At 35.5% G+C, this 16369-nt stretch overlaps 1 protein-coding gene across 1 annotated transcript; it reads left to right on the top strand.

Moving 5' to 3' along the window:
• Nucleotides 1–4756: 4756 nt before the first annotated feature.
• On the top strand, nt 4757–16369 carry LOC107646155 (GPI-anchored adhesin-like protein). Its single transcript, XM_016350350.3, has 11 exons — nt 4757–5237; nt 5816–5937; nt 6031–6213; nt 6327–6426; nt 6520–6550; nt 8634–8676; nt 9290–9442; nt 11813–13766; nt 13927–15301; nt 15435–15518; nt 15898–16369. Exons 2-11 carry the CDS (start codon nt 5879–5881, stop codon nt 15960–15962), a joined length of 4047 nt encoding a protein of 1348 aa, XP_016205836.1. The 5' UTR covers nt 4757–5237; nt 5816–5878; the 3' UTR covers nt 15963–16369.

Here is a 16369-nt window from a genome sequence, read left to right as displayed (position 1 = left end):
GCCCTCCCAGCCAGGCTTGATTTCGGTCAAATTTAGTATACAGTGAGCCTGTATTTTGTGTTCGGATAAGATGTGAACCAGATTTTGAGTAGGTAGATGGGCCGTAGACCAATGAGATGATTTTTCACATTTCTTTGTTACATATGATTTAATTTTAGCAAGCTGTCGTTCCCAATTATCTTGGAGCTGTCTCGTATGTTAAACTCAATTATTCAACTCAGCATTATCATCTATTTTTCTACCATGGAGCTTTATCTTCAATTTTTGAATATTTGCTTATGCTTGCATGTTTATGTATTATACTATTATCATACTAAGCATTGTGCAGAAATTGCTCTGATAATATGATATATTCATGTCTAAAAATTTTGCATATGGGAATTATCCTAATTATCCTATTCTATGTTGAATTTGCAGGAAAAATTTGCATCAATGATTGCTGATGCAGGGTTCCAGAAAATATAGTATAAGAATCTAGTAGGGGGAGTGGTTGCCGTCCATTCAGAGGTCATAGTTGGCACTTACAATTCACAATTTTGGTGAGAATGTGTATATAACTTTTCTTTTTTACTTATATTAAATTCTTTACCAAAAAGATAGAAACAGAATTGACGATTGTTGTTAGTAAATATACTTAAGAACAATACATAAATAAATAATTCAAATAGATCCTCTTTATTTTATCTTTTCAATTCATGATTTTATTAACATGTTCTTCCTATTTTGTTCATAGAGCCTTTCAATATGCTTGATATCTTCCATTTCCTACCCCTCACCACCACACTAACCCAATAGCACAATCAAACAACAAAGGGGGGTTTTGATTTTTGATTAAAGAAATAAAGAGGGGTTAATGGGAATTGTTCACAGTTGACTTGACAGAGCTGAGAAATAGAGCTTAGAAACGACGTCGTTTTAGTATAGTAGGACTAATTTGTCCTGTTTTGAAAAACTACACGTTTTGGTGTGAGAGGACTAATATGTCCTGTTTTGAAAAGTTATATGCCACATGTGCTCCCGTAACGGCCATGTCAGCGTCATGGGAGCCACATCAGCGTTTTCCGTTGAGTCCAACGGAGTCACTTCAACGGAGGGATCAATTTGTCCGCGTTTTGAAAAGGTCAAGGACATGAATGTGTTTTTCAATCTTTGAGGATGAAAATGTCCACAAAAAAAAGGTCAGGGATGGATTTGTCCTTTACTCTAACGGTTAATTAGGTTAAAGAGAAATTGAATTGTCAAGAAATTAGAATTTAATTATTTATGACTCGTTGTGATTGATCTTTGCATACCTCATCTAAATAGACACAAGAATTATTTTCTTAAAGAGTGAACATCTCTAACACCTAGTTACCTTTATCATATTATTTTTTTAACCAAGTTTAGTTTGTTCTTGTTTAATTTACTGTTTTTATGTAATTGCTTTTGAAACACTTAATTTTGATAGTTGATTATCCAACTAAAATAATTAATTAACTATTACTTACTAATTAATTCGTTAATCCTCGTGAAAACGATAACCTACTTTTGTGGTATTATTTGATACGATCTAGTGCACTTGCCAGTAATTTGTAGTTTGTAAAATTCGCATCACCTGTCCTAAATCTTCTTGCTCCATAAATAGATCATAGATTTACACCGTAAAGTTTGAGAAGTTGATGAACAGTGGCAGACATGCAGCTTCCCTTGTTGATCTTTCTTCCTTCACTGACCGTTATAGAAGTCATAGTGATAGTGGTGTGGCTCTCACTCTCTCACTCACTCTTCTGTGACTTCCAATAGTACTGTTGGAGTGCTGGTGGTGGTTCGTGGTGTACTGTTAGTAGAGTTGAGGTTGGAAGTAGTAGGCTTGTTGGGTGTTTTTGAATGCTAAACAAGAAAATGAGTGTCAAATAAGATCTTAACTTTTTTTGTGTGTCTTGTGTATTTATTTCATCGCTGCCTTTGGTTACGAAAACAAGACGGACAGTAAAAATAAAATACAAAAAATAAAAATACAAAAATTAATGTTTTTTTATTTCGTTTAGTAATAAATTAGATATAAAATATAAATTATAAAAATTTAATTTATTATTTTTTTATAAAAAAAATAATTATAAAAAATTAATTAAAATAATAAAAAAATAAATTATTCTATAAAAAAAATCTAAAATAATTCAATACTTTTAAACATAATATCTATACCTGTATTTTATATATTAAATATAATTTTATTTATCTGTATTTTTGTCTTAATGTCCGTACCTGTAATAAAACACAGCCATAAGAGCAACTCCAATGGTAATTATTCCAAATTCCTTCTCTGACATAAGGGCACTTTTGCCCATTGGAGTGTCAACTCAAATGAGTTCCTTCACATGGATCGATGAGGAGAGTTTCTGCTCAGAGGAACTCTCAGCCTCCAACAAAAAATTGACACGTGGAATGTCAATAAATAAAATAAAATTAAAACATATATATAAAATGATAATTGTATTGTATACATATATATTATAACTGTTGCATGTTACATATAAATGAATTAAAAAATGTTATATATAAATAAATTAAAATATATATTACATACCTATTATATGTATGTTAATTAATTTTGTAAATTAGTTTAATTATATTTTTTATATTAAGTAATTTTATAAATTAGTTTAAATTAATTAATAATTATAATAATTAAATAGGCAGCAGTATAGACAGTTAAAAGAGAATTTGTTGAACATATATGACAATTTTATAATGTTTGTCGTCAACTATAAAATTTATCTATGTTTTTCTTTGTATTAAGTAATTTTACAAATTAGTATAATTTCGAATTATATATTGTGTATTATTGTTATATATGAATTTATTTAATATTAATATCTTTTAATAGTGAATTATTTTTAAATTTAAATATTTAAATTACATTATTAAAAATAATTAATTACATTAATTACAAGTATTTTAATTAATTAATTAAGTGGGACCACAACAGGGACTAAAGTTAGTTCCTCCTAATGGAGAAGAGAGAGATGCTTTGAGTTCCTATTTACTGTTTATGACGCAAAAGCTGATGTGGAGTTACTTTTTATGACAGGTGGGCCATAAACAGGAACTGGGATGAGTTCCCTACTGGAGATGGTCTAATGTTTTCCATCCCAGTGCAGCAGTGCTTATCTCACTTGAGACTTGACTACTTGAGAACCTTTCATCTATGGGACTAGGGGTGCACATGGGCTGGGTTTGATATGACCCAGACTCGACCCGAAATAGACACCGGGTCTATTTATTAGACCCGAACTCGACCCTAGACCCGATGAAACCAATACACTTTTGGGCCACAATTATACCGGGTGAAAATCGGGCCGTTAACATTACATTACGTTGATACCTTCTTGTAAGATAGCATGTAAAAATATTCAAATTTCCAAAACTCCAACTATTATTTAACATGGTAAAATTCACTTAGAAAAATATAACAAGAATCAACCCTTCTTTAACATTAAAGCATAACCACAATCAATACTAAAGCAAAACCACAATCAATACTAATATTGTCTAATAATAGCAAATATTTAAATCAATACAAATAACACAATATTATACATTAGTCTAAAGTCTTATACGTTCTAAACATAAAACATTAACTTATAATCTTATAATGACTAATAACACAAAATATTAAGGTTTACAATACTTAAATTCCACATAAGAATAGTCATGATCCATCACTAATAACACAAAATATTAATTGTATATGATGACCGGGTCACCGGGCCGACTTCGGGTGACTCGAGCTATGGCCCGGACCCGACCCGAAATAATAACCGGGTCTAATTTTGAGACCCTTACCCAACCCTAAACCCGATAAAATCACATCAAATTAGTCCCTAAAGTGTTCGGGACCGGACCAGACCTTCGGACCGGACCGGGTCTGTACACCCCTATATGGGACTATGGTGACTGTACCCTTCAAAGATGCTAAAATTGTATTCGGGATTCAAAAACATAAACTCTCCCTTGACTATTATGAATTTTACACTCTTGTATATCTCGCACTTTGGTTTAGACAAAGATGAATGCAAGAGGATGTAGTAGTACTAACATTAAAGATAGGGTGGATAAAAGTGTGGTTTATTTATTTAGCCACACTTTAAATAAAAATAACATTTTTATAAATATCAAAATCTAACTATACAATCCATCATCCAAGAATTAAAAAAAAATATATTCATATGAAGATAATTATAAAATTTTTATTGTAGTATCCACTTAAAAATAGAAGTATTTTGGAGCACACATAGAAGGGAAGGGTATAATTGCTACGTGCCTACGTCATGAGATGAAACTAATCTAAATCTATTTTATAGATTTGGTCGCCACAAATATGGGGAATGGAACCTCATTAACGGCTGAAGCTGTTGTTTCTTTTTTTTTTCTTTTAACGTCAATCCTCCTCCTTTAATTTTGTGAATTGTGATTTAGATTTAACCTACTCACCTCACCCCCACCCTATCATAATCATCATCCTAGCTAGAAACCATTGATTTCAACGTTAGATTTAGTTGCCACCTCTAGGGGCAGGGCAGTAGTAAAAGTTGAAGTCAGAACAAGGTAAGGTAAAAACACAATGAAGCCCGTTTTCGTAAATGTGCTTCGTCTTCCGCAAACCGCACCATACCCGTCTTTTGAATTTCCTGTCACAGTTTCACAATTAATTTATTGATTGATTGATTAATAAAAAAATCGATAAATATAATCAGCAAATCTGATAATTGCAAATGTCATCGCCTAAACAGTTAGCAGTAATTTTTGTTTTTGTCTCAACTCTCAGCTCAAAGGCCGAACAACTTACCACATGCGACACCTCTTTCTCTGTCTCTCTTTAACTTTCAACTCAAACAAGACCCTTTCTTTCTCTCTCTACTGTATGTGTGATGTGTACGTGTGCGTGAGAGTGTATTGGGAGAGTAGAGAGAGAAAGTAGTAGAAAGAGAGTTGAAGGATGAGTAAAGCAAAAACCATCTTGTCATAGTAGCTACTAGCTAGTAGGGTTTTCGTAAAACTTCAAATTGGAAAGAAAAGAAAAGAGAAGAGAGCTCGCTCATTGATTCTTTCATTCGTTAGTTCGTTCATTCATTCATTGTAGAGACTAGAGTGAGATTAGAAGAGAGTGGAGGCAAATGCAGGTGACCTTTTGAACTCCAAATTGGAGGATCGGGTTCCGCAGTCCAAGATCTCCAACCTCTCATATCATAATCTGGGTTTGCATTCACTTCCACCATCGTCCCACATTTCTGCTCTCGTGTTAATTAATTAATTATTATTAGGGTTTCATCATATCCGTGAAGTTCTCTGCATGTTTTCCCTGCACCTTTCTCGGTTTAGCTTTTTTCTCTGGGATTTAGGCTTTCCCAGTATTTGTCCAAACACCATTTAGGTTCCGTCTTTGTTCAAGCAGATCTGTTTATCTTCTAATTTCCTCTTTGTGAATTGAAATTTCTATCTTTGTTCCATTTTGTTTTGCAACTGGGATCTATTTAATTATAATTGAATTGGATTGAAACTAGTGCGATTTACCTTTTCAGCATCAGGTCAGGTTTTTCCTTTTTAATATTAAAATTCAACTTCAGCTCGATTCAAAATGTAGATTTGCAAACTGGTCTCAATTCGAATATAACACGCTAGTGCAAATGCACCTTTTCGTTGGTTGCAGAAGATACTGATCTATCATTGTTCCCCCTGAAACTTTTTCAGAATCTACATTCTGAACTTGACCTTCTTTGAGTAGATTTTTTCTTTTACTGATTTTGATTGGTCTCAAACGTGAATGATGATGCAGAATGCTTCTGATTAAGAGACGGGGTCCAAGAATTGATATAGAGTTCCCTTTATCAAAACAAAAATGAATTCTGACACGCCTCTTGATTGTGCTGTATTCCAGTTGTCTCCAGATCGATCAAGGTCTGTATAAACTACCTGTGTGCTGTCTAATTACAGGGTTTGTGGTTTTCCTCTGATTCGACTTGGTAATTGCTCTCTGTGTTTAATGTGCAGATGTGAGTTGTTTGTTTCAAGTGATGGAAACAACGAGAAACTAGTATCAGGATCAATACAGCCATTTGTGACTCATTTAAAGGTTGCAGAAGAGCAGATTGCACTGGCAGTCCAGTCAATTAAACTAGAAACTGAGAGAAATAAAAATGTTGAGACATGGTTTACAAAAGGAACCCTTGAAAGGTGAAAGCACTGAGATGGTGGAAAATTTATATTTATTTTTTTGCATTTTGTGCATTTGTATGCAATGACCCGTAAGCACTTTGTACTTATTTTATTGTCCCTGGTGCTTATAGGTTTGTGCAATATGTCAGCAAACCAGAGGTTTTAGAAATGGTCAATACCTTTGATGCAGAGATGTCACAATTGGAAGGAGCAAGGCGCATATACTCTCAGGTAACAACAGATTTTCAATCAGTGAGAAGATTGTGCAAACAAAAGAACAATATCATCACTTATGTTTTTTTGTTGATGTTTGGAAAATTTCAGGGAACTGGAGATCAGCGAACAGTTTCTCGAGGTATGTTTCCTTTACTTACGAAGGTTACTAACTTCTGTCTAGTATAAAACTTGTATGTATTGCCGCTGTAGTTGAATGAATTTGTTCTGTTGGTTTGAACCTCTCTCATGAAAATATAATAATTAGTTGTTCGTCTTATGCATCAAACAACTAATCTGATGTGCTGATGTGAGTTGGCCTTTGGAGGTTTGATATGTGTATGACTGTAGAATGGGATCATTATCCAGAGAAGTAGCAGGTTTTAGTCTAAGACTAGAAGTAGCAGTACATTCATTATCAAACATTGTTTAAATAAGGTGCCAAACACACACTATATACCTTGAACTGAGTCAATAGACAATGCAGAAAACATATGATTTAACCTAAAAAGTACTATTTATTAAATGTTGTCTATCAATGAAGGAAAGGTAAAATAGTTGTGGTGTGTGAATAATTCAAATCATACCTTAAATGCATTTATGTAAACTGATGAAGAACTAAGTATGTGGAAGTGTTTGTGGACTACAATAAACTACATGTGACGTGTCCACTTCTGCTGATCAGCTAGCTTCATTTACACTGTCAATAAGTTGAATTTCTTCATCTTTGGTTTCATATAAGAATAAATCACTCAGATTGTACCATTACTTCCGCATTGTTTAGGCAATGTCAGAGACATCTCTTATCTCTATTTTTCATGTGGGGAGCCTGCAATTACCATTCCTAACTTTCAATCTGACTGCTTACATGTAGTTAGAGAAAAAATAGTATCTCCTCATGTTGTTCAAAAGGACGCAAAACATTTTTTCTTTGTAGGAAATGCAGCTGGGCTCTCAGGTTGTGGGGTATAGTTAGATAATGTTGTTACTAAAGTGATGAATTTAGTCCCCGAACCCTTGGACTTTGCAGGCAGATCTTTCCGTAATTTATTTTTTTGGTCTACGGCCCCGTGGTCTTTGGACCTCCTTTTATGTGGGCTTTCTTCTGGTAGGCCGGCTAATTTGGAGTAAGGATTTACATAGGCCTGTTTCTCGGGGCTACTCTCCAAAGCAGATTTTCTCTATTTGCAGCCTTCAGCATTCAAACCTGAGAGAGCTAGTTAACAGACACAGACCCTCATCTATCTTTTCCTAGGGTTTATACACCATTTTCGCCACCAACCACTTTGACGTACCCCTTGTATATTAAATTCTATGAGTTGGCATTAAATTGTACAACTTTTGATGTTGGCCTGTTGGGTGCTTGATCGTTATTAAAGTTCATCAGTAGTTGTCATTATCCTTTCTTTTCCCTTTTCTCTTTACCTGTGAGTATGTTTTGCTGTAAAAGTATGACCAAGACCAAATAATGTATTTTACATGGTTCATTATGAGGTTACTATTATGACTTATCATAAATGAAGTCTTCTGGCTATATTATGTGTTTGTTGATTGTTTTACATTCTTTGGGAGCTTTTGGAAATTATCTTGCGTAAGTAATTTCATATTTATTTATTACCTAATTCCATGAAATGCTATGATGTTTGTCATTTTATAGAAGTTCTATATCTGATAGTAAAGGAAGTAGAATAATTTTGAAACCCTGATGAATGTGGAAAGAAGGAAAAATTATGTTCAGTTCTTGATCACATATCTTCATCCATAATTGCACTAGTAGCATGCTTTATATGAGTTCTTAAAAGTATGTCTAAAGGGTTTTGTGTTTGAGTATTGTCATGCTGTTGAGGAAGCAACAGATGAAACTCCTGCCTAGGTGGTAAATCACCTTATCTTCTAATGGATAAAGGAATGATAAAACTAACAATTTTTTAAAAAAAATTGAGTGCTTATATTAGTGGAAGAAAAGGTTAAGATTGGAATTCTTACCTTGCTTTCTCTCACAACGCTTGATAAACCATATATATCAGTGCATTGTGCTGTGTAGATTATGTTTATGCAAGATGCAAGTGAATATTGAGTGGGATTCATGGTCTTATCTTGTGGAGGAAGTTATGAAGCTCTCTTTTTTTTAATCTCTAGTTGTGGTTTCATGACTTATAAACCTAATTGTTTTCCTTCAATGATTGTCAGTATTATGCTCACTGTTTTCTCTTGGTTTGCTCCAGGTGGGGTTGGAACAGGATCACCTGCAGCAGCAGATGCAACCAAGTATCCTTTCCTCCCTCTGTCATTTTTATCTGTATTCATTATTTCTACTATTAGTTATTTAGTTATACTTTTATTGAGGTTGGGTTCCTTATATCAACCGTAGAGAAAATAAGATCTGAAGTTAAAATATCTAAGGGGCTGATTGGTTTCTCAATTTTCATTAAAAAAGAAACTTGAAAATATATTTGGTAACACTCTTGAAAATATTCAGGAAAAACGTTTTTGAAAAATACTAACAGAAGTGAAAACTTGATTTCACATTATGTACAGTTGGTCAGTTATGTTTCTTTTTAAGCCATTGGGTGGGTTCGATTCCCATTCAAGTATAAGTTGTGCCAGCAAGTGGGAATTATGAGTTTTGTGCATTTTAAATTTCAGGCTGAATACTAGCTTTGAGCTTCTAATGTTAACAATTTACTTGAGTGAATTGCTGGAGCTTAGTTGTAGAATGACTGGGTAGAGTTTGATAAGTTTTATGATGATAAACCTATATGTGAAATACATAACGAAAGGATTAATAATTCTAAATAGTTGTGCTTGGTTTCTTTTTGTTTCCTTTCTTTTTCAAATTCTTACCGAATCACTGATATTTATAGTTTTATTTCTTATACAGGAAGGAACTGCTAAGAGCTATTGATGTACGGCTTGCTGCAGTAAGGCAGGACTTGACCACAGCTTTTGCTCGTGCATCAGCTGCTGGTTTTAATCCTGATACTGTTTCTGATCTAAAACATTTTGCAGATCAATTTGGTGCTCATCGCTTAAAGTAAGAACTCTGAAAGCTCCTTTAAAATATATATCCTTTCTGCATTTCTTTCTGTGACTGCTTGTTACATGGTTCAGGAGTCTATGTAAATAACTCAGCATGAACTTTGGTATAACTAAGGCTGATTAAAATGGAAATTGATTGTAAACCGAAAATTTGTTTTAAGATGGCCTTTGGATGTTCATTTTGAGAGGAATGGATTCACTGTGTTTATCTTCTTTAACACAAGCTATAATGGTCTTAATGAGTTAACCAGAGCTCCTTCATGTCCTCTTCTGTCGTCTTTTTGGTTTGGATGAAGCGATAGGCCCTTTCCTGCCAAAATGATAAATTGTGTGAAATTAAAATGAAAAAGCCATCTCGCACCTTAAAACTCTTCTAAGTTCAGGACTTCTTATCAGTTGAGAAATCTTTTGGCTTAATTGGTAAGACATAATGGTCACATTTGTTTACTTTTTAAAATTTATGTTTTCTTAGCTATATCATCAAGGTTACCTTATTTGAACGATTTTATTTATTATTATTAGGGTAAAGTATACTTCTTGTCCCTGAAGTTTGGCAAAAGTTTCAAAAATACTCATAAGTTTTATTTTGTTTCAATTTTATCCCATAAGTTTTCGATTTGCATCAAATATACCCTCGACGGCTAAATTTTCAAAAAATTTAAGACCAATCTAACAATAATGCATGAAAATTATGCTTGATTTGCTTGTGTTGAGGGTTGTTCTTATGAAATTGTTGAATTGGTCTTAATTTTTTTGAAAATTAGTCGTCAGGGGTATATTTGATGCAAATCGAAAACTTTTGGGACAAAATTGAAACAAAATAAAACTTAGGGTATTTTTGAAACTTTTGTCAAACTTAATAGACAAAAAGTATATTTTACCCTTATTATTATTATTATTATTATTATTATTATTATTATTAAGATTGCCTTCCACATGATTTAGTGGTGTTTGTTCTGCTTTTGATACCAACTCACATTGGATTTTCTCATAATTCTCCTGATTTCCGAGTCCCTTTCCCTGCCTGACTATTGGCCTATTGGGTATAACTTCAGCGGTTGAAATAATGCACTCTATGATAGTTCTTTGCACAATTGTCGGTTTGCAACTCTGATAGACTCATAGATTGCATCCAAGTAATAGACTTTCTAAATTTCTATGTGCACCTGTAACTTCATTATTTTATGCTTGTTTAGGAAAGCAATATTTTATGCGTCTTACCATTAGGTTATTGTAATGATTAATCGTTATAAATTAATTAATTGAATTTAATGGTAAGCTGAGAAGCTGGTCACAAAATGCCCAAACAGAATGATATTTTGTGAAAGGTATAGCAGTTAAAGGTCCTGTTCTTTTGGCAGTTATTTTCCTTCCTTTCCTTGGGCTACTTTGTAGGTGTTATACAAATCAAATACATCTATCTATAAACGCCCAAAGAGCCTATAGATATGCTTTAATCCTAGTGGGATGATTGTTATTTGATTTACCTAAACTTAATATATATATATATATGAATGCTCTAAGTGTGTTCATCATTATAGTAATTAGGGTTTTGCTAACTTGTTCTCTAAGGACATAGGTTAACCATACCATAAAAAAAAATATTTTATAAAAATTATTGTAAAAATTAATTCTTTTACATTTCAAATGCACTGAATACATCAAAAGCATTAATTATTATTATATTTTTAAAATGTATTTTTAGGGCACAAGTTAGTTAAATCCTAGTAATTATAGTAGCTAGGTCACATTTTTAAAACACATTAAATAGTTGCCTAAGTTGTTCAACAACCGTAAAATGATAGTCACCATTGCATACACTTGTATATATATAACCTTAGGTAGCATTTGGAAGAGAGACAGATTGTGTTTGGTGTAAAGTGAGAGATAGAGATTGAAATAAAAATAAAATTTTAATTTAATTTGCATAAAGAATAAAGTTGGAATTAATTAATTAAAATATGAGTATTTTAGATATAAAATATTATTAAAGTTTCAATCTCTGTACTAAAAAATTTTAGTTTTCTGTGTCTCTATTTTTTGGAAGTACTGAAATACTAACATTTTGAAAATAGAGATTGAAATTTTAGTACTGGTCTTTGGACTAACAAATATGATACTGAGGCTCAGTCTTCCAGCCTCCATTCCAATACCTCAAAACAAATGTTACCTAAATGAATGCAAGTGTATTCTTTCCAACTTTCTGAAATAATTTTTCTGAAGCAGCTTCATTAGTTGGTCGTATTTTGTTCAAACTTATTACTTATAAATAGTAGTTTAACCAAAAAAAAAAAAAGAAACTGATAAATACTAGTTTTCCTTAATTAAGTAAAAAATAAAGAATATGGATGATTTTTGGGCGCAGTGAAGCATGCAGCAAGTACATGTCAATGTGCGAAAGTAGAGCTGATTTGAGGGCGTCGAAAGGGAATAGTGAGAGGGATGTCCGGTCATCAGTTGGATCAGATATGTCTATTGAGGATCCCACAGAAGACCAGGCTGGGCCCTTCCTCGGGCCCAATAATGCCCAGGCCACGTGGCAACAAAGGAAGATCGTTCCCAGTATCGGATCAAGACGTAGCAGCATCGGGGGCGGGGTAAACGAAAAAGATCAAGAACAACAACAACGAGTCGAGCCTGAGGTAGTGGAGGAGGAAGACGAGAAGAAGAAGAAAGAGGGGCATCAAGTGGGGGGTCAGCCGCAGCCAGGTCGGCGTCTGAGCGTGCAGGACCGCATCAATCTTTTCGAGAGTAAGCAGAAGGAGATTTCGTCATTTTCTGCCTCTTCTGGTGGGAGCGGCACCAAGCCCGTCGTGGGGAAACCCGTAGAGTTGCGGAGGCTGTCATCCGACGTGTCAGCAGCGGAGAAGTCGGTATTGCGTAGATGGAGTGGCGCGAGTGACATGAGCATTGACACCGAAAGCCCCTCCTCCTCCTCCTCCTGTGTTTTGGCTCCTAAGTTGAATGCTGAAGACGTTAGCCACAGTCATAGAAACAACAATCCCGAGGTCTCATTCAGTGCTGCCCCACGCACGCGTCCTGATACCCAAATTCCTTTTCCTTCCGTGGTGAAAGACGATGATTCCAAGGACAGATCAGCTTCAACTTCTCTCCCTTCTCCTGTCATAAATGATGATGATGATGTTGCTGCTGCTGCTGATGAGCAGTCTTCTCACGACACTTCCAAAGTTTCTTCTTTTTATCACGACAGGACTCCTGCTGCCCCTAAAGATACGCATTTCAGGGGATCAAACCAGGTTGCTTCTCATATGCTCTCTGTCACTGCCACTGCCACTGCCACTTCAGACGACGTAACACCTGACATCAAATCATCCACTGCAAGGGGGGATGATGCTGGCAGGAAAAATCATCCTGTTGCCCAGTCATTTATCAGGGCTTCTCATAGTCATTCTCGATCCCGTTCTGCACAATTTGAAAGCAAATTTAGGGAGGTTGAGGCCGATCAATCTACTCAGCCCCAATTGAGATCTTTCAATGCAGAACCTGAGGAGCTTGTAAAGAGGGACTCTTCTTTCTCTTCCAAGCACCAATCTAAGGTTGAGGATTCTGAATTCTCAAAGATGAAGTACCAAAGGCCTCAGTCTGGTAGTGCTGATCAAGCCAGCAGGACTCGATTTAAAAGGGATGAAACTCGTGTTCCTCATGAAAGCAGTAAGCTGAACCTTCCTGTTAAGCAAGTTTTGGAGAATCAAGATAGTTCCCAGATAAACTCAACTCCACCTTCAGAGCAAGTTCAGAGAGTAAGGCAGTCTAAGGGAAATCAGGGCCTCCATGATGAGCTGAAAATGAAGGCAGATGAGCTTGAAAAGCTTTTTGCAGAGCATAAACTTCGTCTTCCAGGGGATCAGTCTGGATCTGTGTGGAGAACTGAGCCTGTGGATGCACATGTAGAACAGGCTGTTAACTCAGAGCATAGGAGACCTAAAGCAGCGGAGTTGAGTCCTAATATGCCTTCCAGAAATTCTGTGCTCGAACCAACTGCCAGTACGAGCAATGTACCAAGCTTTGATGCTACGTCCCTTGTGAATAAGGTGAATAATCAAAATTTTGGTGATGATTCTAGAGGAAAATTTTATGAGAAGTACATGAAGAAGAGAGAGGATAAACTTAGGGAAGAATGGAGTTTAAAGAGAGCCGAGAAGGAAGCCAAGATGAAGGCCATGCAGGACAGTCTTGAACGCAGTAGAGCAGAGATGAGGGACAAGTTTTCAGGGTCTATAGACAGACTTCATTCAGCATCTGGTGCTTCTCGTTCTGAGAAACGTAGATATTTCAAGTCAAATATTAAGAGAGAGCAGGTATCCTTTACACTTTTTTGTGTGAACTTTGATGATGAATTCTGATCCTTAATATTCTATAGTGCTTATGTTTCCCCTCAGTATAAAACATCAAGATGCCTTTTGGATCTGATTTATACCCCTATTTTTTCTATGTATTTTTATTTTTTATTTTTGGTAGCATCCAATAGATTCCCTTCAGAATGAAGAGGATGAAGATCAATATGAATTCTCAGAAGAGAAGATCTATGGACAAGATAGCATATCTGGTGAATCAAACCTTGGAGATGGAGCTTCAAGGCAAAGCAGGAAAATTTTGCCCAACAGACATATGTCTTCAGCTACGCCTCGCACAGCAGCAGTGTCCTCATTCTCACGGTCATCTACCAGGATTTCCAACTCTTCTGGTAGGCGAAGAGAGAGTCCTATAGCTCAGTCTGTTCCAAACTTTTCCGACTTAAGAAAAGAAAATACAAAACCTTCTGGAGTGAGTAAATCAACAAGCCGCTCTCAGTTGAGAAACTATGCCCGTAGCAAAAGCGCTCAGGATGAGACGCAAGGTTCCAAGGAAGACAAGTCAAAGCGGTCTCAATCCTTACGAAAAAGTTGTGCTAATTCTGAAGAGTTTAGTGATTTATCCCATTTGAATTCAGATGGAGTTGTTTTGGCTCCATTGAAATTTGATACGGAGAGGTCTGATCTGGGCCCATTTGATCAATCGCCAAAGTCATTCCTTAAAAAGGGTTATGGCCTAGGCCATGGACCTCAGGGGAGTGCTATAAGGATGAAAGCTTCAGTGACATATGATACTCATAAAGATGAATTATTTGATGAACTGGCATTTGAAGGGGAGGGTTCTCTGGATATGGCAACAGAAGAACCGGATGAGATTGGAACTGTAGCTATTGAAGATCATGCATATACCAATAATGGAAAGGTGAGATTAAGCCAGGAATCTGAGAAATCTGGAAATTCTGAATCTGAAATTGGTGACTCTGCAAGATCTCTTTCTCAAGTAGACCCTGTTTCAGTAGCTGAAATGCCTAGTGCTATGCCATCATCTTCCAATGGTGTGGGATCTCTGCAGGACTCACCAGTAGAAAGCCCTGTATCATGGAATTCACGCACCCGTCATCCATTTACTTACCCACACGAGTCTTCTGACGTTGATGCATCTATGGATTCTCCAATTGGAAGTCCTGCATCTTGGAATTCTCATTCCCATACCCAGGGTGAAAGTGATGCTGCACGGATGAGAAAGAAATGGGGAAGTGCCCAAAAGCCAGTTCTTGTTGCAAATTCATCTCAAAATCAATCACGAAAGGATGTCACGAAAGGTTTTAAACGGTTACTGAAATTTGGGAGGAAAAACCGTGGGTCAGAGAGTTTGGTTGATTGGATTTCTGCTACTACTTCTGAAGGAGATGACGAAACAGAGGATGTTCGAGATCTAGTCAATCGGTCATCAGAGGACTTAAGGAAATCAAGAATGGGATTCTCTCATGGTCATCCATCTGATGACAGTTTCAATGAAAGCGAGCTGTACAGTGAACAAGGTAACCTTTTCATTATTTTCTGAAATTCCTAGGGTGCCCTGTTTCATCTATATATATTTGAATTTTCGCTTCTATTGAGTTGAAATTTTGCAAACGATCATAAATGGATTAAGTCGATTTGGAATGATTGCAGTCCAATCCTTGCAAAGCTCGATCCCGACACCTCCTGCTCATTTTAAATTGAGGGATGACCATATATCAGGAAGTTCGTTAAAAGGTGATGTCTAACCTTATTCTTCTTTTATTTTTATCATCAACTTTTAGCATTGAAGCTTATATAAGTGTCTGGCTAAGGATGTAAGTAGTTTAATTAATCCTGAGTACCTCTTTCTTTTTCTGGGAGCTGATAAATCCTGAAACCTCTTAATTCATTTCTGGACATTTTGTACTTCATTCTGGATGTAATGCCTTCTCTCTTTTGCCATTTTCGCAACTTGCATAGATCATTGTATTGTGATTTTAAATACTATGATATCTTGATTGAAGTCCAAGAGTTTACATGGTTCTGATTTCCTTTGATTAATGTAATTTGCTAATTGCCAGATTTCAGTAGCTTTCATATGACTCTATAGTTACACAAATTTCAATTTGTGCAGCTCCCAGATCATTTTTTTCTCTTTCATCTTTCCGAAGCAAGGGTAGTGACTCGAAGCCCAGATAAATGTCACTGATTTTGCTTTCCGAGAGTAATATGGATCCATTTTCAATAGGATGGTGTAAGGGACAGTCTTAAATATGTTAAGAAAGAGAGGTAGGGATGATACCATGATCAATTTGAAAGATATATGACAAGGTTATGTATATTTTCTTGGATCCATGAGGTTTTCCCCTGTGATTCAGTTAGTTGTGGCTATAGTTGTGTTAAAACGTGCTGCATACTGTGTATTCAATGAGGTTGTCGCCTATTGGTGCACTGTCATTGTGGTTTTGGCAGTACAGAGGCATTCTTTTACCTTTTTTTTTTCTTCTATTAGTCGTGTGATGTATATCAGAGTTTGACACATGTTAGAATGAATCGTTTAGTCAGAATTACAAAGAGTGATATGATTTCGGAGTAATTTCCAAAAA

This window comes from Arachis ipaensis, chromosome B6 (assembly GCF_059453495.1).
Source record: "Arachis ipaensis isolate K30076 ecotype BB chromosome B6, ASM5945349v1, whole genome shotgun sequence".
Lineage (NCBI taxonomy): Eukaryota > Viridiplantae > Streptophyta > Magnoliopsida > Fabales > Fabaceae > Arachis > Arachis ipaensis.
This window is presented reverse-complemented; position numbering and strand designations above follow the sequence as displayed.